The following is a 27,497-nucleotide window of genomic DNA, read 5'->3' on the forward strand; positions in this document are numbered from 1 at the left end:
TGTTAATTAGAGTGTCTTCTCAAAGTGGCATTGATAATGTAAATGATGATAAGATATTGATCAATTTGTTTCAGACTCTGTGTCTCCTACATGAAAGACATATTTGGGCAAATAGGAAACCTGGTAAATCTCTAGGCTACATCAGCTGATAACTGTTTCTTCCTCTCGACAGTAGGACATAGTATTAAGGTGGGAGAAATTCTTCTTCATTAAATATCTATCCATATACATTTGATGCTGCAACTCACTTTCATTCATTTATTTTATCTATAGAATCACCTTTATGAGGTATGAAAAAGCTAAGGCACAAAGAGATGTAATACAATGGCCAAAATCACACAGTCAGGATTGTAAGCCGAGACAGCCTTTGTGCTTGCTCCCCTTCTGTGCCTCCTCCAATCAGCTCCTCACCATGACCCAGGTAGCATAATTTATGTGTACACAAAATCTTTATTGAAGACAAGACTGGAGGTAGAGCTCACCTGCTGTTTTGTGGAGTCTTTCAATGCTCCCAAGGGGATCAGACCACTATTAGACCACTAACTATTTGTAGAAAAAAAGTTTAAGAGTGGTTAGGAATATGGCGTGAAAATTCATTCTCCACTGGGCCCAAGTATTCCCAGGGTAAAGGAGAGAAATATGAAAGCAACATGTGATTTTCCTTAGTTTCAGAGGGGAGAAACAAGTAGATTAAAATGAGGCGACACGAAGGATGCAGTGCCCAGAGATTAAAGAACAAGAAAGCCATACTATTTAAAGGAAGTCAGGCTGCTGACTCCAGAGTCTGGTCTGGAGACTCTGCAGTTGGAAATAACTTCACACAGTTTACAGCTGTTCTACAGTGATAGATTCTGAACTTTGAAATGAATTTTACCCTGATCTAACAAACTGGGACACTTATCTTTAAGGAAAAGTAAAAGAAAGAACGTGGTCTCTGTTGAATGTGGAGTAACTCTCTTATGACAGGGAAGGTGCAAAGGTTTCAGTTTTCCTATTTCTGTTACAGGTGGTGTCTAACATCCATTCCAACTGTGCCTCCTGCTTAACCTGAGAGAACCTGAGTGAGTACCTTCTCTAAGAAGGCTTTATTTTTTTCTCCTGCTTTTCTTTTTTTGGTGAATTTAGGCATTGACCAGGGACAAGTGAAGAGATCAAATAGAAGTCCAGCAATAAAAAAAGGTAAGTAAAAGATATAAATGTTCTGTTCATGTAACTTATTGACCTGAAGTAAAATTCACAATCCTGTTAATTTCTCCAATCACCCATAGACTCAAAGTTCTAAGAGTATTGAGTGGCTGAGAAAGTATGTTCAATAAATGCTCTGCTGTTTTTAATATTACAAAATTTGTAAGTCATTAGGAGAAATATAAGCAGCAGTAGATAATATGATTTTAAGACCATTGTAAATACCAGCAATTCTCAGGAAATGTCATTATTGTCTTCACAAACCCTTAGAAATTGAAAATCTAGATCAAGAATCTCTGGACTACAAGGTCAACTGTAAAATCTCATTGGGGGAATGGGAATATTTGCCAGAGTGGAAGGGAGACCAGAGCATGTGATTCACAGCACCAGATGTAAAACAAATGGGATTTTGCTAATAATGTAAATTAATGGATGTAAGTTCTAAGAAGACAATTTTCAGCCACTGTATATTTTCTCTTCATAAGATATATGGATTTTTCGATGTAGCTTAATGTATTCTAGAGTATTAAGAAAGCTCTGAGAACTACAATATCAACTGCTGTGTGTATTAGTGCTCACATCTATTATTATTATTATTATTATTATTATTATAAATAACTTTATATGTAAAGAGAATGAGAGAGTTGCATTGGTTGGATATAAATTAATCTGCATTAGGCGAACTCTGTGACATTGGACAAGAGTCACTAATCTTTTGTATCTCCCATTTCCTATGTGTGAAAAGACGATTATAATACTACCTATCTTATTGGATTTAAATAAAATAATGCAAGAAAAATACATACACAGTACTTGTTGAGCCCAGGAAATTCTCTGTATAGTTTAGTACCTTTTAGTACTTGTTATTTATACTCATCATTGCCTTTCTTTATGTGTCTAGCACACACACACACACACACACACACACACAAATACAAATGTCTATAGCCTTTTATTGTTTGCACTATTTTTGTTAGAACAATGTGTTGGGGAGACTTTCTGGTTGAGGATGAGAGGAAAAGGTCTATTCCTTCTTTTTCATTACTTCTGGAGATGCTGTTCTTTGAAGTTCATGCAGCAGGATTATTCCAAGGAAGAGGACCTAGGCCATACATCTGCCCAGTGAAATACAGAGAGAGGCAATATAGCGCTGAGGAATACCAAATAATTTGGCTTCAAGAGGCCTATGTTCTAGCCCAGGATTCACCAGTGAGTAGCTGAGAAAGCCCTATCTATCACTGAGGTCACCTAACAAAAGACAATCTTGTTAATACTCTTGGGATAGTACCTGCTTATGCCCCTCATTGATTTGGGGTGAGGCTCAGATAAGACAATGGGCACAATGACACCTTTGAAAGTGTTATAATACGTATATAACTTATTGGTTGGATTATTGAGCCCCCATCCCAAGAGAAACTAGGTGGAGCCGAACATGGACAGGCACTTCGTGTATGGCAGTGTCTGTGAGAATGGAACAAGTTCCCGCCCACTCTTTTCCCCGGCTGTTCTCAGTAGATCCTTTATCTCCAGAGATAGCCCAGGTATTGAGTTACTTTGGGCTCATGTTTTAATTTTAGACAATATCAAATAACTTCCTGCTGCAAGTGATAAAGGATTTAACATTGAACTATGATTCGACAGCAGCTAGACTAGTGAAGTTTTATCTGTTGTTCAATAAGATAAGGTCATGGATGGAGTAGGGGATTGGAGTGGAAGTGGAGAATTCCACAGGAGCTGTTGCCCAAGCTTTTACTTTGAAGATCTAAGATGAGCATTTATTTTGAGTTTTCTTTTTTTAACTAATTGTATTAAAGAATTAAAATTTTTCCTGTATTTGCCATAATTTCACCTTGCATGCAATGAATTTTATTTCCATTTGGATGACCTGGTATTAAATTATTCCCCCGATTCAGTATGGTGGCTGGAACATTCCTCATGCTGCTACTGGTGTTTTCTGGTTCTGTTGTGATCTTGTGAATCTGAGTGTTAGGTAGGGGTTTTCACTGTGTGGCTTGTTCTATTATTTTCATCTGGGATGTCTACTCATTTTTACAAGGTAATTTACTAAATATTGGTGGGATTATTTAAAATTATCAATATTTAACTGACACAGTTTTTCTTCTGTCGATGCTGGTAGTAAGAAATTAGGGTAGAGTTGGAACCATGCTACCTACCTAGGAATGTCCTCTGTTTCTTTCCTTGATCATCACTTTTTTTTTCAAAGATTTTTATTGGGGAAGGGGAACAGGACTTTATTGGGGAACAGTGTGTACTTCCAGGACTTTTTTCCAAGTCAAATTGTTGTCCTTTCAATCTTAGTTGTGGAGGGTGCTGTTCAGCTTCAAGTTGTTGTCCTTTCAGTCTTAGTTGTGGAGGGCGCAGCTCAGCTCCAGGTCCAGTTGCCGTTGCTAGTTGCTAGTTGCAGGGGGTGCTGCCCACCATCCCTTGCGGTTGTCTAGGAATCAAACTGGCAACCTTGTGGTTGAGAGGATGCGCTCCAACCAACTGAGCCATTGGGGAGCTCAGTGGCAGCTCAGCTCAAGGTGCCGTGTTCAATTTTAGTTGCAGAGGGAAGAGCCCACCATCCCTTGTGGAATTTGAGGAGTCGAACTGGCAACCTTGTGGTTAAGAGCCCATGTGGGAATCGGCAGCCTTCGGAGTTTGGAGCATGGAGCTCCAATGGCCTGAGCCACCAGGCCGGCCCCGATCATCACTTTTTAAAGTTCCTCACACACCCAGGAGATTCAATTATTTTCTCCTTGATTGGCACTGTTGACTAATTTTACTAATTATTCAATTTTAATGTAAAATTTTACTAATTGTCAATATTTTTTATTTCTTGCATTAGTACTGTGGAGGAATAGTCAGTGCCTTAATTAATTTTGCCACCTTTCTCCAGAAACTGTGTCTAAAGGGCATGTTAATATAGAAATTAAATTATTTATCATAAATAATGAAGAGAGATACTTCTTAGAGACCAGTTCCTGTAATTATCCAATAAATGGTTAATGCCCAAAATGATCTTACTTATTGGCTATTAAGTCACTCTTCTCAGTTAGTAGGTAGCACATCTAGAACTAAGACACAGTCTTTTGATGTCTTTTGACTTCTCATCAAGTCGTACACACTTTGTACTACAAGTATGCACTCTTTTCCACTTGCACTCTTCTGTTAGAATGTGTATGTATATATATCAGCAAAAAGGTGTTTCTAGCTTTGCCATGTATTCATCTGACTGAATGCCATGTTCCATCTTCTCTCTTATTGCAGCTCAAATGATCAGATATGTGAGAGATGTCCAAGGCAGGAATCAGACACAAGTGACAGAATTTATCCTCTTGGGACTCTCAAACAATTCAGATCTACAAGTTGTCCTCTTTGGATTGTTTTTGCTAATCTATTTGGCAACCATGGTGGGTAATTTGGGGATGATCGTGTTAATTAAGATCGACCCCCATCTCCACACCCCCATGTACTACTTTCTCAGCAGCCTCTCCTTTGTTGATGCTGCTTACTCTTCTTCAGTTACTCTTAAGATGCTGGTAAACCTTGTGGCTGAGAATAAGGCCATTTCTTTTAATGGATGTGCTGCCCAATTCTACTTCTTTGGCTCCTTCCTGGGGACTGAATGCTTCCTGTTGGCCATGATGGCATATGACCGCTATGCAGCCATTTGGAACCCTCTGCTATACCCAGTTCTCATGTCTGGGAGAACTTGTTTCTTGCTAGTAGCTACCTCATTCCTAGCAGGCTTTGGGAATGCAGCCATACACACAGGAATGACTTTCAGATTGTCCTTTTGTGGCTCTAATAGGATCAACCATTTCTACTGTGACACCCCACCCCTGCTCAAACTCTCTTGCTCTGACACTCACATCAATGGCATCGTGATCATGGCTTTCTCTAGTTTTACTGTCATCAGCTGTGTTATGATTGTCCTCATTTCGTACCTGTGTATCCTCATTGCCATCTTGAGAATGCCCTCATTAGAGGGCAGGCACAAAGCCTTCTCTACTTGTGCCTCCCACCTCACGGCTGTCACCATATTCTTTGGAACAGTTCTCTTTATGTACTTGCGCCCTACGTCTAGCTACTCAATGGAGCAAGACAAGATTGTCTCTGTATTTTATGCAGTAGTGATCCCTATGCTAAATCCCCTCATCTACAGTTTGAAAAATAAGGATGTAAAAGAGGCCCTAAAGAAGATCTTCCAGAAACGTGTTCTGTAAAGCCATGTTACACATCATCTGTTATGTAGAAGAAAATATGTTTCCATATTAATTCTGTGATCGCTTACGCTCTTTTTCTGTGTTAAAGTAGATTGTTGAAAATAAGGTATACTTCTTAATCTCCTGGTGTCTTAAATTTGTACTCATGGGCCTATAGGATGAATCAACACAGTGGTGGGTGGGGGGGGCAGTATCTGGTAAAATATCAAAAGGCTTGGAGTTGACTGACCAGTTTCAATATTTACCTTTTCTTAATTTCAGTTTTATTATATATAAATGTTGTGAAAATTATGAAAAAACTCAGGTGTTTGTACCTCTATAATGATCTGTTTTGGATATGGGTCACTGGGTGGGGGATGATTTGGGCCTGGCAATTCCTTTTAGCAGGGGCAGTTCCAGGAGTGGAACTCAGCTGTGAAGTGTCAGGTGTCAATACACTTGGAAACTGGAAAAATAAATACTTCAACCCTGAAAGGTAAATCTTCATAATTCCTGAAAATAGAGTGTCCTGTTGTTTGATCTTTGAATGTGTAAGTAGTTTAAGGTTAAAGAACTAGGGCAAATTAGACATCCTTTCCCTAATGCCTTAGCAAATAACTACACATTAGTTTACTGCTGGCTGCAATTTGATAGGGACAAATCTAAAGCTTTCAACTGGTTTGACTGATATTTTCATAACTGGGATATCTGCCCAGTAGGACTGGATTTTCTTTACAGAAAGTGGCCGCTGACATGTCAACAGAAAACGTTTTAAACTGCTTAGGATTGGGTAAAATATGCTTGGTGTGATCTTAGTATATCTCTTTGTGATCAAAAGACTGATTGTCATCCTACAGAAAAATAGCCACTTAAAAGAGACTAAGTAATAATTTTACTTTTAGTTACAGCTTATGGTTTTCGATAAGAAATCAAATCCATATCTTATTTAATTCTCCCTTATTCTGCTTTTCAGGCATTGCATGTTAAAAATATACAATATTGTTGCTTATCCAATGGTTTTTGTTCATCTTATGGTTCTTTTTCAGGACACCTCTTCATATTTTAAGACACAGCACACATATTATCTCTTCTATGATTTTCCTGACCCTCCCTCTTTCTTCCCATTCTTCTGATTTTGGAGATATTGCAACGATAATCAAGCCCGTAGTACAGAAACAAATAATAAAAATACAGTGTAATGTTTCCTAATATAGACTGAAAGCTCCTTGAGAAAATAAGCTTCTTTATATCTACCTTCATATCTCCATGCCTTTATAGGAAACCATTAATAAAAGTTTTAAAATTAAGAAAGAATAATTCCAATTGAAGACATAGGGTGATGGAAAGCAAAATGTTGCATCTGGCATCTGGAAGTGAAAGTTGCCAATAACCAGAATTTTTAAAAGTCAATGTTAGAAATAAAAAGTTCTCATATCTAGTCGGACCATCTGTTAGATAATATTTTATTCTTTTCAAAGCAAGCTGTCATATCTTTTTTGAAACTAAACATTTTAGTAAACAGATGATATTTCAATGTCCTATATCGGTCATTTTACATATGTGTGATTTCAACATATCGTAATAGAGGTTTCAGGATTTTTTCAAAGAAGGAACACAAAGTTGATTCACGCTAACCTAGTAGGACTGGAATTCTCAGTGCCATCAGGTCTCTCTTTCTCTGTCTCTCTGCCTCTCTATGTCTTCTCTCCTACTAGGGATTCACTTATTCTCTTTCACAGACTTTTCACATGATGGCCTCAGATTTACACACTTTTAAAATGATTGCATTACAGGCTGCATCTCTTTAGAAAGGACAGCTATTACCTGAAATGGCTCAAATTTTCAATGTGTATATGTGTGTGGGGGTATGTATGTATTTGTGTGTGCGTGTGCATGTCTGTATGTTGGTGGTAAGGGCAGTGCCAGCTATCAGAGGAAATCTTGCTCTGGAATAGCTACTGCAATCCACTGTACATTTACTCAGTAAAATTGAATTACTTGTGGTAGGTGGGTAGCACTGCTCATTCATTTACAGACTCCACGTTCAGGAATTGATGCTTTATGCTGTTCACACCTCAACAAGAATGTTAAAACCAGTGTTAACTTTATTAGTAGATGAGTTAAATGTTTACCCACATGATGAAATCTGTGGATTCCTTTTTCAAGCTTGTGTTAACCTACAATATAAAAGAACTATGATAACATTGTGTTCTTTGGGGATTTTTTAGTAGCTAAAGTCATGAGGTGTCCTTTTAGCAGACATACATCAATTGGTCATTACAACTGAAGCAGAGTGATATTAACCAAGGAATTCATGTATTTAAGTATAATTTAAACAGTCTTCTGATGACTTTTTAGGAAAATAAAATTAGAATGTGTAAAACTCTTTGAGTTGATATCACTCACCCAGGTAAAGTCTGTGCCCTTCAATCGTATCCTTTGCTGTATAAATAAATACCAACCTCTTATGTGTGGACTTCTGATCAAGTGATTGATCCCTTACTGAAAAGTATGGATACTTTGCCCTTCCGGATCCAAAAGTGTTAATTCACTAGATTTTGTTTACCCATTCATTTATTATTGAGCTACTTCTATTTCTTGTTGGAAGTCTTTTTTGTAAATCTTATGATTATTACAATGTTATCATATATTAAAACATATCAGAAAAACTTAAATACATACATACATAACTACTTTAGGACAAATTTTCTTCTAAAAGCTGAAATTCTGTTTAAAGAAGGTTCAAATCTTGAACTATTTTAATGTAAAGCAAGGAATCCCCACATTAAGGGATCAGAAAATGAGGACTCTACAATCCAACCAGGCGGTCTATAATCCTAAAAGGAACTTTCATTTTATGGGAATAATTAAGCAGCGTATTTTTTTTTTTTTTACGGTTTATTATTTATGCAAAGAATCAGGATAGAAATTGAGATAGAGAAAAATTTCCACTTCGATTGGAAAAAAAAAATGCAGTAATGCTTAACTTTTCTCAAAGGTAGTGAGTTGATAACATTCTACATTTTGATATTGATATACAGCTTTATTCTGTTGACTGATTTCTCACAGTGTGGCCCATCATTTAGAGATCTAACAAAATCAGAGATGGCTCTCTTGCCTTGGCCAAACTACACTTGAATTCCATTGATTGTAATGACCTGGAACTGTGCATTGGAAGTGCATTGGAAGATACAGATTAAGGAAAGCATCTCCAGAGTCTTTTATTCTCTAACAAATGCAGCTCCAAACAATGTTCAAATATTCTTTATTCTGTTTTCAACCCTCCTCCTGAGTCACCAGTTTTATGAATGATCCTAGCTCTTAGACTCATTTTGATCTCTAGCATTTTGATGAAATTAACTCAATGGGGCAAAATGATTCCAGTATAAATCCATAATGTCCACCTTCCAAAGGGTCCTCACCCCTGACCAATATTTGTACTTCCTTCCAGGGGTTGTGTTACTCTTCTGCTCTCCACACTATTTCTGCTCCTCAAATCTCGCACGGACTTCACTTTTATTCTTCTCACTCTTATGAGGTGACCCCATCTTAGTGCTTACAGAGAAACATTGAAGCCTTCTGATGAGAATCCTCTCATCTTTACTATACTAAAAACACAAAACTTATCTACCCACACCTCCTTCCATAGTACTAAAGGTGAGGGCCAGTTTTTCTATCTGGCTGAAAGTCTTCATGTGAACAGCATAAGCAGGGTACACAGATGTTAGAGATTTTGGCCTCAAAGGAGAGTCTAAGATCTCAAAGCCTCAAATTAAGTTTATGCCCTTGAGGAAAGAAATGACTATTTTAATTGGTTCTGTAGAATTATTTTAAAATACTATAGGGAATGTACACAAGACATACATTATAAATTTTCCCACCTTGTTTTTGCAAAATATGCCAAGTCAACTATGACAGGTAGGTCATTTTCTACAATTGTTCATTAAAATATGTTTGTTCTTTGGATAGGGAAGATCACTATCCCACTAATGTGGAAAAAAATTATTTTCATAAATTATACTTGATTTTTCTATTTCTATATTATATTTAATGGCATCTCTAAAAATACATTATTATATGCAAGCTCTTTTAATGTTTATGTAAAATCTAAATAAAAATAACTTTAGGGTACAATTCTTGAGGAACAATTTTTCCAGTCGTATGTTATTTTCACAAAGAATTGAGAGATCGGGAGCAAGGACACATTTAAACACTATCTGTGCTCCCCTAAACAGATATTTTCATATGTGTGTTAGTTGCGCCAAAAAATGGGGACAAATCCCCCACATTCTTCTTCAGATATTTGCATTTTTATTTACTATTCAAATTCTACCTTCTCAGAAAGACCTTCTCTGAATGGCCATCTAACAGCATCCCACCTTTATTTTTCTTCTAACTGACATTATTTGCTTCTAACTGACATTATGTTATATATTTTTGTCTATGTGTTTACTATCTGCACCTTCTCCTATATATGCTTCATGAGGATGGGGAATTTGGTCACTGCTGTAACCCCAGAACCTAGAAAAGAGAAGAAAAATCAGTCTCTGTAGTGTACATGAATAAATGATTCGGTGATTTTCCAAAGCAGAGAGAACAATTCTTCATTCTGTACCGTATCAGCAGGTAAATTTACTAATTCAATGCCTTCTGAAGGAAACTAAGTCAAACAACTAGGGGTTTTAAGTAAAAAGGTTGTACTGAATATTAATTTTCTATTTTGTATCTGACAAATAGGAGATCAGATCTAGAGGAACCACAGAAATCCAATTTTCTTCAGTTTTTCATTTGAATGGTGCCAAACAGCCTGCTGTTTTTTTTTTGTTTTTTTTTTTTTGCTTTTTATACCTGATATCAATGCCTGTGTTTTTGTTTTTGTTTTTTTTCCCACAAAATGTGAAAAGATACCAAATATGGACTTCTCCAATAAGACAGGTATGAATGTGTGTGTGTGTGTGGGTGTGTGTATGTGTGTAGAGAGAGAGAGAGAGGGAAAGAGAGAGAGAGAGAGAGAGATAACAGAGATATAGGGTGAAAATATTTATGTAGAAATTTTGAGATGTTTGTTGAAAAAAGAAGAGTAATTTCCTTGATAGATAAATAGATAAAAAAAAATGATAAAATGGGTGGGATAAATGCAGAATCTGGATCAGACAAAACTACTCACTTTCCTTATCATTTTCAGTTTCCAAGGGATAAGAAAAATGTCTTCCCGAAACCACACTATAGTAACAGACTTCATTCTCTTGGGACTCACGGATGACCCAGTACTAGAGAAGATCCTGTTCGGGGTGTTTCTGGTTATCTACCTAATCACGCTGGCAGGGAATCTGTGCATGATCGTGCTGATCAGGACCAATTCCCACCTCCAAACTCCCATGTATTTCTTCCTTAGCCACCTCTCCTTTGTAGACATTTGCTATTCCTCCAATGTTACTCCAAATATGCTGTACAATTTCCTCTCAGACCAGAAGACCATCTCCTACGCTGGATGCTTCTTACAGTGTCTTCTCTTCATTGCCTTGGTGATCACTGAGTTTTATATCCTTGCTTCGATGGCACTGGATCGCTATGTAGCCATTTGCAGCCCTTTGCATTACAGTACCAGAATGTCCAAGGATATTTGTATCTCTCTAGTCATGGTCCCTTATGCTTTTGGCTTCCTTAATGGACTCTCTCAGACACTGCTGACTTTTCATTTGTCCTTCTGTGGCTCCCTTGAAATCAATCATTTCTACTGTGCTGACCCTCCTCTTCTAATGTTGGCCTGCTCTGACACCTACGTCAAAAAGATGGCAATGTTTGTAGTTGCTGGTTTTACTCTCTCAAGCTCTCTCTTCATTATTCTCCTGTCCTACCTTTTCATTATTGCAGCCATCTTGAGGATACATTCTGCTGAAGGCAGGCAGAAAGCCTTTTCTACTTGTGGTTCCCACCTGACAACAGTCACTATATTTTATGGGACCCTCTTCTGCATGTACTTAAGGCCCCCATCTGAGAAGTCTGTAGAGCAGTCCAAAATAATTGCAGTCTTTTATACTTTTTTGAGCCCAATGCTGAACCCATTGATCTACAGTCTGAGGAACACACATGTGATCCATGCCATGCGACAAATGATGAAGGGAAATCTCTTCCCTAAAAATGCAGTGTAGGCATCAGTTAATTTGAAATTACTAAGTGTCTGTTTTGAGATAGTGATTAGAGCCTAGAAATGAGTAAGAGAGGGCTTCTAACTGTAATAGAGTTCTTTGTTCCAATTTCTTTTTGAAGATCAGCACCACTTAGTCTGTGGGACATTCTCTTAATTTACAACAAACTTCCCTTCTTGTTAAGCAAAGAGTTGTGTTTCCATTCTTAGTTACCAGAATATACTGATATCCAGATTTATAATCCTATTTGGAAATGGTTTTTAGAATCATTGTGAAAATACTGTATATTTTGTCTACGTGATTTTATGCTTCCTTTCAGTTTCTAGTCTGCAGAGTCACTGTGGCTTTTAGGAACCAAACTTAAAAACTCAGTCCTGGCAACTGTCTTGCTCTTAATGGTTGACCTCTTTGATGTCTTCTTAAAGTATTCTATTTATTCACTTCTATTTGTGATTTAATTTTTTCTTTGTGTAAGTCTTTGTTTGAAAGCCACCTCAAAATTTATCGAGATAGATAGAACCTATATTAACATGCATAAAAATAACATAAATGAGACTCAATTCTCGCTTAATGCTCACTTTTATATCACTTTTTTAATCTTCACAAGCTAGCTAGTAGGATATTATTATCTTCATTTATAACATTTGAAGTTTTAGGCACATAGAGATTAAATGACCAACCCAAAGTCACTCGGACACTAAGTAGCACAAAGACAAATCCTTTGATTACAAATTCTCTTTCCAAATCACACTGCAATGTTTAAACCCCTCAACACACTGCAAATGCTAGGGACCATATTGGGGACAGTGAACTGATGAAGTCACTGCTACACATGAAATCATGGTGATTGTGACGAGAGTGACATACCTAATAATCACCCGCCTAGATATCCTCTGATATTTCGGGTAAACATTATATTTGTATTCAGTTTAAGTATAATTTTCTTACTGTTCCATGTAAAGCAGGCAATTTGCTATATGGCAAACCTATTTAGACTGTATTTTATGAATATATTTTTCAGATAATAAATGCACACATGTTCGTTATAAATAACTAGGAAAAGCAGACAGGAAAGAAGAAATAATGTATATCAGTGATATATCATAAACAGTGAATAATTTCTGTTTGTGTTTTTAAATACTTCGCAATAATTTTATACACATACATACTATTATAATTAATAAAACAAAATTGGAATCATTTGCCATACACAAGTAGAAACATTGATTTACTATTTTTATTAAGTTTATTGGGGTGACATTGATTAATAAAATTATATAGGTTTCACATATACAATTGTGTAATACATCATCCATATATAGAATTGTGTGTTTACCATCCAAAGTCAAGTCACCATATGTTTGACCCCCTTTACCCTTTCCTACCACCTCCCCTTCCCCTCTTACCTTCTGGTAACCACTAAACTGTTGTCTGTGTCTGTGAGTTTTTGTTTGTTTGTTTGTCATGTTCACTTGTTGTTTTCAGTTTTATATCCCACATATGAGTGAAATCATGGTTCTTGACTTTTTCTGTTTGACTTATTTCACTTAGCATGATAATCTCATGAACATTGATTTTCACTTGATAGTGTAATGTTTGCATTTCATATAGACTAAACATTTTGGTGAACACCATTTTTAATGTAGCATAATTATTAATTCATATTGAATTTAATTAAAAAATAATCCATACTGATTATAGAAAAACAAACTGAAAAATACAAAAAGATACAAGAGATGAAAACAAAATTTTCTAGTAATCTCCTACCTAAAAAGAGCTTCTTTCAACACATTTTGGCGTACGTTTTTCCACTTGGCTTATTTTGCAAAGCATTATTCCACTGTGCTGATGTAGCCTATTATTTTTGAGGTGAATTAGTATCTGCATGTACATCTCTCTCATTATTCCATTAGAACATATTCCTAGATGTGTAATTGCTGAATTAACTATTTTGAACATTTTTAAAGCTCTTACTAAATTTATCTATGGGTAAATATTTCTCAAGAAACTTTCTCACAATTTACACTTATAAATAGTAATAGAGAACAATGATTTAACTATACCATTATTATTAGGAAATACTATTTAAGATTATTTGCTTCTTTGTTGTCTTAACTGAAATTGTTAGAAAAGAATTCTGTTTTGTTTTGAAATACATATTTAAAAAATAAAGAAAATATGAGCTCCCGGATGGCTCAGTTGGTTGGAGCGCGTCCTCTCAACCACAGGGTTGCCGGTTCGACTCCCGCGGGGGATGGTGGGCTGCGCCCCCTGCAACTAGCAACGGCAACTGGACTGTCAACGTGACTTGGAAAAAGGTCCTGGAAGTACACACTGTTCCCCAATAAAGTCCTGTACCCCTTCCGCAATAAAAAAAATAATAAAAATAAAGAAAATATTGTTTTATGACTGCCTTTTAAATTATTTCTGATGATTATTCACATAAGCAATATTCACATTTTTGTTTGGAAAAGTTTTATCAGTTGTTTTGTTTGTTCGTTTTGAGGTAAATCAGGAGAAAGACCACAAAAAGATGGGCTGCAGCTCTCGTTGGCTGGTCAGTCTCAGCCAACATGCCATTGGGGAACTGGTTTCATCTTCGTATTCTCTAATAAGAAAAGAATAATTTTTCAGTTATAAAAAAGAAAAATAAATTGTATGCAATCCGAGAATAGACAACATAATGGGCACGAAACCAACTGGTTTGGAAAGGAGAGGTTTAAAGCAGGTTGTTATTTCGCTCAGAGATGGAAGAGTTTCAATAGATGCCTTCAGGTGGCTGGTAGTGATGATTCAAGTGGACAATACATTTGAGAAGCATATTTCAAGTCCATGTACCAACTGTGCTGACTGCTTTGCAGCTCCCACCTTAATTCTGCTAGCACGTAGGGAATTTGACTTAGCTCATTGGTGTTCCTAACGAGGCTAGGGAATTGGAACTCCGGATGTCAAAGATGGCTGCTGGCATAGTCTGAGCATGACGTAAATGCTTGATCAGGGAATGGAGAGAATATAGACTAGTTCTACCATTGTAAGTGAGAGCAAACCTTCTTAATTTGAGTAGCCTATACTTCTAGAGAACCTGATGAACATTTATTCAGGTTCAGTTTCACCTCATTGCTTACTTACTGTCCAACAGCAAGGAAACTCTCCTGGTCCTTTGGTGTTCAGTCCATTCCATTTCCTTTCTTCCAAATCAAGAATAATAGTCTATTTTTTTACTCCACCTAATATCCCCTTTGATCTCACTAATAGCTTTTTATAGCACAATATCACAATTTATTTCACATTTCATATGTCCTTTATATTTATATTTTAATTGATCTCATACCCTTGACTTCACACTTTATATTTAACCATCAGGAATCTTATCTGCCCTACCTTCAGATATTACATATTGAATCTTAAAAAGACTTGTCTGCTACCAGCAAGGTCTAAGACAAATTCTTCCTCACCTAAGCTACTACAATGAATTTGACTATTCTATATTTGAAGTACTCTATCTTCCAACATAAACCATTGATCTTTTATAAACATCATCATTTCATGTTATTGACTTGGTAAGATATTCCAAGATGTTCCGTCATATCTGGGCTAGAATTCAAACTATTCAAATTGGTTACCAGAGTCTACAAGATCATATATGATGCTTTCATATGCCGCTCTCCAAACTCTTCGACCACTTTTTCTTTAGTCCTTCTTCTCCTGCCACAGTGACTTCTAGATGTTTCTTGAATGTTCTGAGCACATTCTTATCTCAAGGCCTTTGCACATAGTGTTCCTTCTGCCTAGAACGTTCTTTCCCCAGACCTGTAAGTGATTTACTCATTTCGTCACTTCATTTAGATTTCTCTTCTAATAACACCTCCTTTGAAAGGTATTTCCTGGCCACTTGTCAAAGTTAATTCCTTTCTAAATAGATCTTAAACCATGTACCATGATAATTTTTTTCTCATACCTTTTCATTTCTGAAATTATTTGTTTATGTGACGCTGTTTATGTGACATTTCTACCCCTAGTCCAGTATTAGCCAGGCAGTGGCTACTGTCACCAGAAACCAGTGAGAGTGAGAACCAGGAAGAAAGTCCTTGACCGCCATCTTCCCCAACACACATCTCAGCATGAGTTTTCCTTTGAAGGGTATAGCCACTCTAGCCCCTTTATTGTGAAACTGAGAGAATAAGAAAGAAAGTGAACTATTATTGTCTTCTTCCCACCTCAGACATTTGCTGGTTTTTCTCATTGTCCAAATTCAGCTGGATACTAGTTACCAAAGGAGTTCTAGTGATGCAATCTGTAAGGGTTAAATTCTAGGTGCACAAAGCAAGGTAGAGAAGAAAACACAACAGGTCTGGGTGGGGTAGGGTGACAAAGAGAGACTCGCCAGCACCTCTGTAATATCTATATCCACAGAGTTCTCGTAGCTCACTGAGGCTATACCTTAAGAAGCTCACTCTTTGAAGCTGAGTCTTGTTTTAGCCTAGACCTGGGTTGTTCCTATTAAAAAGATAAAGGACAAGGCTCAGAAACAGTAAATAATTTGTCCAATTTAATCAAAGTTAATTGATCTTCTAATGGTTTTCCAGACTCTAAAACTTTCTTGCTATACAGTGCACTATTTTATTTCACCTGTTATAAACAAGAAAACTTAATATTTTCCCAAGCCACAAAATATTAAGACATTCAGGCATAAGTTAAAATAAATAATAAATCCCATGATTTCATCATTCTTGGGATATTTGATTCCCTATATGATATGGGGCATAGGCAAAAGTTATGTCCTCAATGAGCTCAGGATTTTCAAAAGACTAACACTGTAGTGGTTGTTTATAGTCTGAATGACTTTCTGCTAGAAATAATTGAACCATGGGGATTTGGTCCCTATATGACAATTCTATTATAAACTCTCAGGTTCTTCCTATCCACCCTATCATTGGGAAATCGCTATTCTTTCACAGGTAGGATTAGCTATTGTAAAGTATATTTTGGAATCTAGAAATAGGTGTTTCATTCAATAAAATAAAATTATGGGCTGAAGCATATTGTGATGAATTAGTAAATGTTATGGATTAAATCCTAGTATGTCATACTATTCTCAGAGTACATGTAATTTACATGTACAATAGCGTGGTATTTATAAGGAAAGTAGACCAAAGAGAACATTCATTCCCTCAATAATTATTGATCACCTCTATATGGACAAGCATTGTTCTAGGTGCCTGAGGCTATACCTACAGAATACGTAAACTCCTTGTCTTAAGGAGCTCACACTTTGATGCTGGGTCTTGATTTAGGCTAAACATGGATTTTTCACTGAAAAATAATTGTAGCTACAACTTGAGTAATTGTTACATGTCAGGCATATTTTTAAAGTTTTGCCAAATTATATGCATGAGGAGACTTAGGCACAGAATGATGTCAAACAAGGTGTTCTCAGTCTGGGCCATTTTCCCAAATGGAAGATGCCATATACTGATTTCAGAGTTCACAGAATGATGCAAAACTTGGCCAAACCCCAGAGACAGGAATTAAAGGAGATAGAGATGTAGCCAGGAAGTCTGACAGCAGACTCCCGGTAACCACTACACACTTTGCTGACTTTCAAAACTTATTATGTTTAGTCTCTCTTGCTTCATGAAGAAAAATAGGGGGGGGGGTAATACTAAGTTGTCTTTCTGGTTCCTTCTGAGTTAACAATGATACCTTTTATAAGCATCGTATCATGTAATGTTCTATGCTCCCTTCATGGCGAATTGGCACTTTTAGGTTTATAATCTTTATAGTTATTTAAAATTGTATCTAAAAAAGCATTTCATGAAGATGCTTTCTCTAAATTTCTTTCTCCTCTTCAAATCAAACCATGACCACATGCCAAAAAGATATCATCCTCGTTAAAGGTAAAGACGAACCTTCTAGACTCTTTGGGTGACTGGTAGTGGCAGCAAGCATCTACATGAGAAAGTCTCCGAGTGAGGGTGAAAGTCAAAAGTTTAAACCTCTGGGGTGCCCGGAGCCACTTTGTCCACTTGGAAATACTCCTGGGTTTCTCTTGCTTAAATTAGTTAGGATATTGTGTTCTGTTTCTTTAAAGGAAGGTTATTACCATGAAGTACTCAGTTAAATTATCTGGAATGCTCATTGCTTGCATCGCCTCATTTCCTTACTATTAAAAAAAAAAAGAGGATGGAGATATTAATTATTTCAGCTTTTGATCAATGTTTTAATAATAGAGACATTAAATATGTCATCCCAGCACCGAGAGTATTTGTTTATTATAGCTATTACTATCATTTTAAATATGAACTTAAATAAAAGCACAGAATTGTTATGATTTTGCTGATTGAGGTGACTTGCCTTGCATTTTATCACCCTTGTTGACAAGTTCAAAGTCCTCCAGTGCAGAATCGGAGAATACAATGGACAGAATGCTGGAGTGGTGCATTGATAAAGGGCCTTACAAGTGACGTGGGTCCATCCTTGGCTTTGTAGCTATTAACAAGAGTCAGTATAATGTTGAATATTTAGGTAAGTTATACTCAGGGATCATGTAGATTTTTCCATGATGGTCTTTATGGTTACTTTTATCTTACAAAGTTTTGGGGGATGACATTTCATGATATCTTATGTACTCTTTCAGTTGTCTGGTAATATAATGATTATTTCAGTGGAACTTTTAGATTTTTTCATAACTTAAATTGAATTTATGGTAAGAGTTTATTTTTTTGAATTTATTTTTTGAAAGAGTTTAAGTGAGGAAGAATTACAAAATCATTAAGATTGTTTGTGAGCCTTTTCTTTCATGATGTCTCCCCCCACGCAGGAAGCCTTTTAATACATTATTCTTTTTCCCTAATCACTTCTACCCATGAATATTTAATACAAGGGATATATGTGCATATGTATACCTACACACACACACACACACACACACACACACACGCACACGCATATCGGGGGTGCCAAAAATGTATACAAGTGGACACTTTGGTCAACGTTGCTCAAGCAGTAGTTTGCCATAATCAGAAATGTCTGCACGCCGATGGCAACCTTTGAGCACCTCTTGTAATTGCAGAAGTCAAACGTGACTTGTATTCATCTTTTCTTATTGGTATATTTTGTGTATTACAATTTTAATAGTTTTTTGCTTTCTTAAAATATGTATACATGTTTTTTTGGTACCCTCTGTATATCTGTTTTTATACAAAAACACTGATTTGCTTTGGTGACCCATGAACGAATTTTTGCCCCCAATAATTGGCAATAACACACAGAGCAAAGAGGATCTTGAGCTTAGTCTTAAAAGGTAAGTAAGATTTGGTGATAAGAGGGCCACCTGAGGTGGATGAAAGAGGGGAAAACGCACATGCATTGCAGGGGGACTGAACAGCCTGAAAACGAACAGAGTTTAGAGGGGCAGGTAGGCAGATCCTAGTTCTATAAGGATGTGTGCCATACATCAGTTCCACTTCCCTAGGTCCATTCAGCTGAGAAAAAACACATGAGTTTCAATAATGACGTATTAGCTACCACACCAAGAGGTGTATTAACAAAAATGGGTTTACAATTTCAAAGGAAAGCAATGTTTAAGAAATTGTAAATGATCAAATATGATAAAGACTTGCAGAAAAGGTAAAGGTTTTTTAAATATGAAGAGACTTGCAGAGAAACAAAACAAAGTATGACTGCCTTTACACAGAGGAGTTCTATGTGAATTTAGATGTTTAAAAGACCAATTGAGTGATACTAGGCCACTTCTCTATGCCACATGTGTTTATAAATTTGAGAGAACAGGGGGAAGTATCAGATGACATGAGGGGAGCCATGGATGGATGACAAAATACATGAATTTCTCTTTCCCTTATTTAGCCCTCTTTTGAAGCCAAGAAAACACAATGTTAAAGACAAACTACACCGCAGTGACTGAGTTTATTCTGCTGGGACTGACTGATCGAGCGGAGTTGCAGACTGTCCTTTTCGTGGTATTCCTAGTCATCTACCTGATCACAGTAATGGGTAATGGGGGCATGATCTTGTTAATCAGAAGAGACACAAGACTTCACACGCCAATGTACTTCTTTCTCAGTCACCTGTCCTTCGTAGATCTCTGTTATGCCACCAATATCACTCCTCAGATGCTGGTTAATTTCTTATCCAAGAGAAAAACCATTTCCGTCGCTGGGTGCTTTCTACAGTTCCACTTTTTCATTGCCCTGGTGATCACAGATTATTATATGCTCACAGTGATGGCTTTTGACCGCTACATGGCCATCTGCAAACCCTTGTTATATGGTATCAAAATGTCCAGAGGTGTCTGCATCTCTCTTGTTGCTATTTCTTATACTTATGGCTTTGCAAATGGTCTGGCACAGACCATCCTGATGCTTCGTCTCTCCTTCTGTGGACCCAATGAAATCAACCACTTTTACTGTGCAGACCCTCCTCTCTTAGTCCTTGCCTGCTCAGATACTTATGTCAAAGAAACTGCCATGTTTGTTGTGGCTGGTTCCAACCTCACCTGCTCTCTCACCATGATTCTCATCTCCTATGTTTTCATTTTCACGGCCATTTTTCGTATTCGCTCTTCTGATGGGAGGCACAAGGCCTTTTCCACCTGTGGGTCCCATCTGACGGCTGTCACTATCTTTTATGGGACGCTATTCTGCATGTATCTGAGGCCCCCTTCGGAGGCATCTGTAGGACAGGGGAAAATTATAGCTGTGTTTTATATCTTTGTGAGTCCTATGTTAAATCCTTTAATCTATAGTTTACGAAACAAAGATGTTAAAGAAGCAATAAGGAAAGTTATCTACAAGAAATTGTTTGATAAATAAAGTACACATTTTCGTCATAAGTATGTAATATATCCTTTTTACTTGATCAACTAATGAGCTCTATCATTGAGTATGTTTTGTCTTCCATAACTAGCATATGTGTCTTGGATGAATATGTCTAATTATTTGCTAGTGTTTACAGTGCCATGTCAATGAATTTAAAAAATTAGTGCATAGAAATTCAAAGGCAGTACCAGAATACATTGTTATTGCTCTTTAAAGTCAATAAAGAAGAGACGATTCCATCCATGATACTCATGCATGCATAAAGTTATAAAAGACAGAATCACCAAATGCTGCTATGACAGTGACCATCTGTTTGATTTTTATAAGGCTTAATAAGTTCAAAATTATTTTCCAGAAACCTCTTGACCGTGGCAGAAGAGTTTTGTTTTCTTCAATTTTATTATTTTTTTTGATTTTTAAATTAAATTTATTGGTGTGGCATTGATTAATAAAATTATATAGGTTTCAAGTATACAATTCTATAATACATCATCCATATATTGAATTGTGTCTTTACCACCCAAAGTGAAGTCACCATATGTTTGACCCCCTTTACCCTTTCTTACCACCTACCTTTCCCCGCATTCCTCTGGTAACCACTAAACTGTTGTCTGTGTCTATGAGTTTTTGTTTGTTTTTTTTGTGTGTTGTTCACTTGTTTTCAGTTTTATATCCCACATATGAGTGAAATAATGGTTCTTGACTTTTTCTGTTGACTTATTTCACTTAGCATGATAATCTCATAAATATTGATTTTCACTTGATAGTGTAATGTTTGCATTTCATATAGACTAAGTATTTTGGTAAACACCATTTTTAATGTAGCATAATTATTAATTCATGTTGAATTTAATTACAAACTAATTCATACCAATTATAGAAAAACAAACTGAAAAATACTAAAAGATAAAAAAGATGAAAACAAAATTTACTTGTAATCTCCTACCTAAAAAGAGCTCATCTCAACACATTTTGGTGTATGTTTTTCCCCTTGGTTTATCTTACAACGCATTATGCCATTGTGCTGATGTAGCCTATTATTTTTGAGATTGATTAGTATTATATGTACATGTCTCAGGTTGTTCCATTAGGATTTGTTCCTAGAAGCATAACTGCTGCATTAAATGTTTTGAACATTTTTAAAGTTCTTACAAAATTTTTCTATGGGTAAATTTCTATCCAGAAAGTTTCTCACAATTTACACTTATGAATAGTAATATTAGAGAATAATCATTTAACTAAACCATTATTATTAGGAAATATTATTTAAGATTATTTCCTTCTTTGTTGTCTTAATTGAAATTGATAGGAGAGAATTCTGTTTTGTTTTGAAATATATATTTAAAAAATAAAGAAAATATTGTTTTATGACTGCCTTTTACATTATTTCTGATGATTATTCACATAAGGAATATTCACATTTTTATTTGGAAAAATTTTATTGGTTGTTTTGTTTGTTTGTTTTGAGGTAAATCAGGAGAAAGACCACAAAAAGATGGGCTGCAGCTCTCGTTGGCTGGTCAGTCTCAGCCAACATGCCATTGGGGAACTGGTTTCATCTTCGTATTCTCTAATAAGAAAAGAAAATTTTTCAGTTATAAAAAAGAAAAATAAATTGTATGCAATCCAAGAGTAGACAACATAATGGGCACGAAACCAACTGGTTTGGAAAGGAGAGGTGTAAAGCAGGTTGTTATTTCGCTCAGAGATGGAAGAGTTTCAATAGATGCCTTCAGGTGGCTGGTAGTGATGATTCAAGTGGACAATACATTTGAGAAGCATATTTCAAGTCCATGTACCAACTGTGCTGACTGCTTTGCAGCTCCCACCTTAATTCTGCTAGCACGTAGGGAATTTGACTTAGCTCATTGGTGTTCCTAACGAGGCTAGGGAATTGGAACTCCGGATGTCAAAGATGGCTGCTGGCATAGTCTGAGCATGACGTAAATGCTTGATCAGGGAATGGAGAGAATATAGACTAGTTCTACCATTGTAAGTGAGAGCAAACCTTCTTAATTTGAATAGCCTATATTTCTAGAGAACCTGATGAACATTTATTCAGGTTCAGTTTCACCTCATTGCTTACTTACTGTCCAACAGCAAGGAAGCTCTCCTGGTCCTTTGGTGTTCAGTCCATTCCATTTCCTTTCTTCCAAATCAAGAATAATAGTCCATTTTTTACTCCACCTAATATCCCCTTTGATCTCACTAACAGCTTTTTATAGCACAATATCACAATTTATTTCACATTTCATATATACTTTATATTCATATTTTAATTGGTCTCATAACCTTGACTTCACACTTTATATTTAACCATCAGGAATCTTATCTGCTCTACCTTCAGATATTACATATTGAATCTTAAAAAGACTTGTCAGCATTTCCTCTGCTACCAGCAAGGTCTAAGACAAATTCTTCCTCACATAAGCTACTACAATGAATTTGACTATTCTATATTTGAAATACTCTATCTTCCAACATAAACCATTGATCTTTTATAAACATCATCATATCATGTTATTGACTTGGTAAGATATTCCAAGATGTTCCTTCATATATGGGCTAGAATCCAAACTGGTTACCAGAGTCTACAAGATCATATATGATGTCTTCGTATGCCGCTCTCCAAACTCTTTGACTACTTTTTCTTTAGTCCTTCTTCTCCTGCCACAGTGACTTCTAGATGTTTCTTGAATGTTCTGAGCACATTCTTATCTCAGGGCCTTTGCACATAGTGTTCCTTCTGCCTAGAATGTTCTTTCCCCAGACCTTTAAGTGATTTACTCATTTCGTCACTTCATTTAGATTTCTCTTCTAATAACACCTCCTTTGAAAGGTATTTCTTGGCCACTTGTCAAAGTTAATTCCTTTCTAAATAGATCTTAAACCATGTACCATGATAATTTTTTCTCATATCCTTTTCATTTCTGAAATTATTTGTTTATGTGACGCTGTTTATGTGACATTTCTACCCCTAGTCCAGTATTAGCCAGGCAGTGGCTACTGTCACCAGAAACCAGTGAGAGTGAGAACCAGGAAGAAAGTCCTTGACCGCCATCTTCCCCAACACACATCTCAGCATGAGTTTTCCTTTGAAGGGTATAGCCACTCTAGCCCCTTTATTGTGAAACTGAAAGAATAAGAAAGAAAGTGAACTATTATTGTCTTCGTCCCACCTCAGACATATTGCTGGTTTTTCTCATTGTCCAAATTCAGCTGGATACTAGTTACCAAAGGAGTTCTAGTGATGCAATCTGTAAGGGTTAAATTCTAGGTGCACAAAGCAAGGTAGAGAAGAAAACACAACAGGTCTGGGTGGGGTAGGGTGACAAAGAGAGACTTGCCAGCACCTCTGTAATATCTATATCCACAGTGTTCTCGTAGCTCACTGAGGCTATACCTTAAGGAGCTCACTCTTTGAAGCTGAGTCTTGTTTTAGCCTAGACCTGGGTTGTTCCTATTAAAAAGATAAAGGACAAGGCTCAGAAACAGTAAATAATTTGTCCAATTTAATCAAAGTTAATTGATCTTCTAATGGTTTTCCAGACTCTAAAACTTTCTTGCTATACAGTGCACTATTTTATTTCACCTGTTATAAACAAGAAAACTTAATATTTTCCCAAGCCACAGAATATTAAGACATTCAGGCATAAGTTAAAATAAATAATAAATCCCATGACTTCATCATTCTTGGGATATTTGATTCCCTATATGATATGGGGCATAGGCAAAAGTTATGTCCTCAATGAGCTCAGGATTTTCAAAAGACTAACACTGTAGTGGTTGTTTATAGTTTGAATGACTTTCTGCTAGAAATAATTGAACCATGGGGATTTGGTCCCTATATGACAATTCCATTATAAACTCTCAGGTTCTTCATATCCACGCTATCATTGGGAAATTGCTATTCTTTCACAGGTAGGATTAGCTATTGTAAAGTATATTTTGGAATCTAGAAATAGGTGTTTCATTCAATAAAATAAAATTATGGGCTGAAGCATATTGTGATGAATTAGTAAATGTTATGGATTAAATCCTAGTACGTCATACTATTCTCAGAGTACATGTAATTTAAATGTACAATAGCGTGGTATTTATAAGGAAAGTGGACCAAAGAGAACATTCATTCCCTCAATAATTATTGATCGCCTCTACGTGGACAAGCACTGTTCTAGGTGCCTGAGGCTATACCTACAGAATACGTAAACTCCTTGTCTTAAGGAGCTCACACTTTGATTCTGGCTCTTGATTTAGGGTAGATGTGGATTTTTCATCAAAAAGTAACTCAGAACTGTTTCTGATTAGTTTTGGAGACAAAGAGGAAAAACTGAGGGTTGCTAGATGGGCGGGAGGGGTGGGGGGTGGGGGGGAGGGTGAGGGGATTGGAGGGCAGTCGGTGACCACAGGATGGCCACGGGGTTTGAAAATTAATCTGGGGAATGTAATTTAGTGGTTACCAGAGGGTAAGGGGGTTGGGGGGTGGGAGATGAGGGTAAGGGGAATCAAATATATGGTGATGGAAGGGGAACTGACTCTGGGTGGTGAACACACAGTGTAATTTATGGATGATGTGATACAGAATTGCACACCTGAAATCTATGTAATTTTACTAACAATTTTCACCCCAATAAATTTAAAAAATAAAATTAAAAAAAAATTAAAAAGGGGGGAAGGTGAAGGGAAATAAGGTTTCAATTTCGAGGTATAAAACAAGTCAGTCACTGGGATGTAACTTAGAGCATGGGGAAAATAGTCAATAATATTTTGACAGTATAGATTGCTGGACTTCACGGTGATCATTTCTTTAGATCTATAAATGTTGAATTAACTATGGTGTATACCTGAAACTAATATAATATTGCACGTTAGCTTTATTTTAATAAAAATCTAAAAGATATGTTAATAATAATAATAATAAAAAAAGTAACTCAGCTCCAACTTAAGTGCTGGTTACATGTCAGACATATTTTTAAAGTTTTACCAAATTCTATGCATGAGGAGACTTAGGCACAGAATGATGTCAAGCATGGTGTACTCAGTCTGGGTCAATTTCCCAACCGGAAGTTGCCATATCCTGATTGTAGAGTTCACAGAATGTTGAATAACTTGTCCAAACCCCAGAGACAGGAATTAGAAGAGATAGAAATGTAGCCAGGAAGTGTGACAGCAGACTCCGGGTAACCATTAAACACTTTGGTGACTTTTGCTTCATGAAGCAAAATGGGGGAGGGGGGTGATATGAAACAGTCTTTTTGGTTCCTTCTGAGTTATCAATGCTACTTTTTATAAGCATCATATCATGTAATGTTCTATGCTCCCTTCATGGAGAATTGGCCACTTTTATGTTTATAATCTTTATAATTATAAAGATGCTTTCTCTAAATTTCTTTCTCCTCTTCAAATCAAACCATGACCACATGCTAAAAAGATATCATCCTCGTTAAAGGTAAAAACGAACCTTCTAGACTCTTTGAGTGACTGGTAGTGGCAGCAAGCATCTACATGAGAAAGTCTCTGAGTGAGGATGAAAGTCAAAAGTTTAAACCTCTGGGGTCCCCGGAGCCACTTTGTCCACTTGGAAATACTCCTGGATTTCTCTTGCTTAAATCATTTAGGATATTGTGTTCTGTATCTTTAATGGAAGGGTATTATCTTGGAGTACTCGGCTAAATTATGTGGAATGCTCATTGCTTGCATCACCTCATTTCCTTACGGTAAAAAAAGAAACGGAGATGTTAATTATTTCAGCTTTTGACTAACGTTTTAATAATGGAGACTTATTAAATATATAGTCCCAAAACCAAGAGAGTATTTGTTTATTATGGCAATTACAATAATTTTAAATATGAACTTAAATAAAATCACAGAATTATGATTTTGCTGATTGAGGTGACTTGCCTTGCATTTTATCACTCTTGATGACAAGTCCAAAGTCCTCAAGTACAGAATGGGATAATGCAACAGACAGAATGCTGGAGTGGTGCATTGAGAAAGGGCCTGGGTGCATTGTTGGCATTGTAGCTATTAACAAGTGTCAGTACAATGTTGAATATTAGGTAAGTTTTACTGAGGGATCATGTAGATTTTTCCATGATGGTCTTCATGGTCATTTTTATCTTACATAAATTTTTGGGGATGGCATTTCATGATATCTTATGTACTCTTTCAGTTGTGTGGATAATATGGTGATTGTTTCAGTGGACCCTTTTAGATGTTTTTAATAACTTAAATTGAATTTATGGTATAGAGGTTGTTTTTTAAATTTACTTTTTGAAAGAGTTAAAGTGAGGTAGAATTGCAAAATCATTAAGACTGTTTGTGAGCCTTTTCTTTCATGATGTCTCCCCCCCAAGCTGGAAGCCTTTTAATACGTTATTTATTTCCTCTAATCACTTCCCCCCATGAATATTTAATACAAGGGATATATGTGCATATGTATACCTACCTACACACACACACACAGACACACACACACAGACACACACACACACACTGGGGTGGTAAAAAAATGTATACAAGTGGACCCTTTGGTCAACGTTGCTCAAGCAGTAGTTTGCCATAATCGGAAGTGTCTGGACGCTGATGGCAACTACTTTGAACACCTTTTGTAATTGCCGAAGTCAAACATGATTTGTATTTATCATTTGTTATCAGTATATATTGAGTGTTAAATTTTAATAGTTTTTTTCCTTTCTTAAAATGTGTATACATTTTTTGGGGGCACTGTCTGTATATCTGTTTTTACACAAAAATACTGATTTGCTTTGGTGACCCATGAATGACTTTTTACCCCCAATAATTGGCAATAACACGCAGAGCAAAGGGGATCTTGAGCTTAGTCTTAAAAGTTAAGTAAGATTTGGTGATAAGAGGGCCACCTGAGGTGGATGAAAGAGGGAAAAACGCACATGCATTGCAGGGGGACTGAACAGCCTGAAAACGAACAGAGTTTAGAGGGGCAGGTAGGCAGATCCTAGTTCTATAAGGATGTGTGCCATACATCAGTTCCACTTCCCTAGGTCCATTCAGCTGAGAAAAAACACATGAGTTTCAATGATGATGTATTAGCTACCACACCAAGAGGTGTATTAACAAAAAAGGGTTTACAATTTCAA

At 36.5% G+C, this 27,497-nt stretch overlaps 3 protein-coding genes across 4 annotated transcripts; all 3 read left to right on the forward strand.

The window, feature by feature from the left end:
- Positions 1–1,046: 1,046 nt before the first annotated feature.
- Positions 1,047–20,373, forward strand: LOC117030547 (olfactory receptor 1030-like). Of its 2 annotated transcripts, none has more exons than XM_033120680.1 (2): positions 1,047–1,061; positions 19,409–20,373. In XM_033120680.1, exon 2 carries the CDS (start codon positions 19,435–19,437, stop codon positions 20,371–20,373), a length of 939 nt encoding a protein of 312 aa, XP_032976571.1. In that variant the 5' UTR covers positions 1,047–1,061; positions 19,409–19,434. The 2 variants fall into 2 exon arrangements, with proteins under 2 accessions (XP_032976571.1, XP_032976572.1); XM_033120681.1 differs by lacking the exon at positions 1,047–1,061 and adding an exon at positions 19,301–19,309 and having other exon boundaries at positions 19,444–20,373.
- LOC117030545 (olfactory receptor 5AP2) lies at positions 4,442–5,431 on the forward strand. Its single transcript, XM_033120678.1, has one exon. It carries the CDS (start codon positions 4,461–4,463, stop codon positions 5,412–5,414), a length of 954 nt encoding a protein of 317 aa, XP_032976569.1. The 5' UTR covers positions 4,442–4,460; the 3' UTR covers positions 5,415–5,431.
- Positions 10,536–11,572, forward strand: LOC117030546 (olfactory receptor 5M10). Its single transcript, XM_033120679.1, has one exon. It carries the CDS (start codon positions 10,598–10,600, stop codon positions 11,543–11,545), a length of 948 nt encoding a protein of 315 aa, XP_032976570.1. The 5' UTR covers positions 10,536–10,597; the 3' UTR covers positions 11,546–11,572.
- Positions 20,374–27,497: the final 7,124 nt, after the last annotated feature.

Source organism: Rhinolophus ferrumequinum, chromosome 11, assembly GCF_004115265.2.
Source record: "Rhinolophus ferrumequinum isolate MPI-CBG mRhiFer1 chromosome 11, mRhiFer1_v1.p, whole genome shotgun sequence".
Taxonomy (NCBI): domain Eukaryota; kingdom Metazoa; phylum Chordata; class Mammalia; order Chiroptera; family Rhinolophidae; genus Rhinolophus; species Rhinolophus ferrumequinum.

What these genes read in the sequence shown, in the direction of transcription:
- LOC117030545 (XM_033120678.1), top strand. Translation starts at nt 4,461, where the DNA reads ATGATCAGATATGTGAGAGATGTCCAAGGCAGGAATCAGACACAAGTG.
- LOC117030547 (XM_033120680.1), top strand. Translation starts at nt 19,435, where the DNA reads ATGTTAAAGACAAACTACACCGCAGTGACTGAGTTTATTCTGCTGGGA.
- LOC117030546 (XM_033120679.1), top strand. Translation starts at nt 10,598, where the DNA reads ATGTCTTCCCGAAACCACACTATAGTAACAGACTTCATTCTCTTGGGA.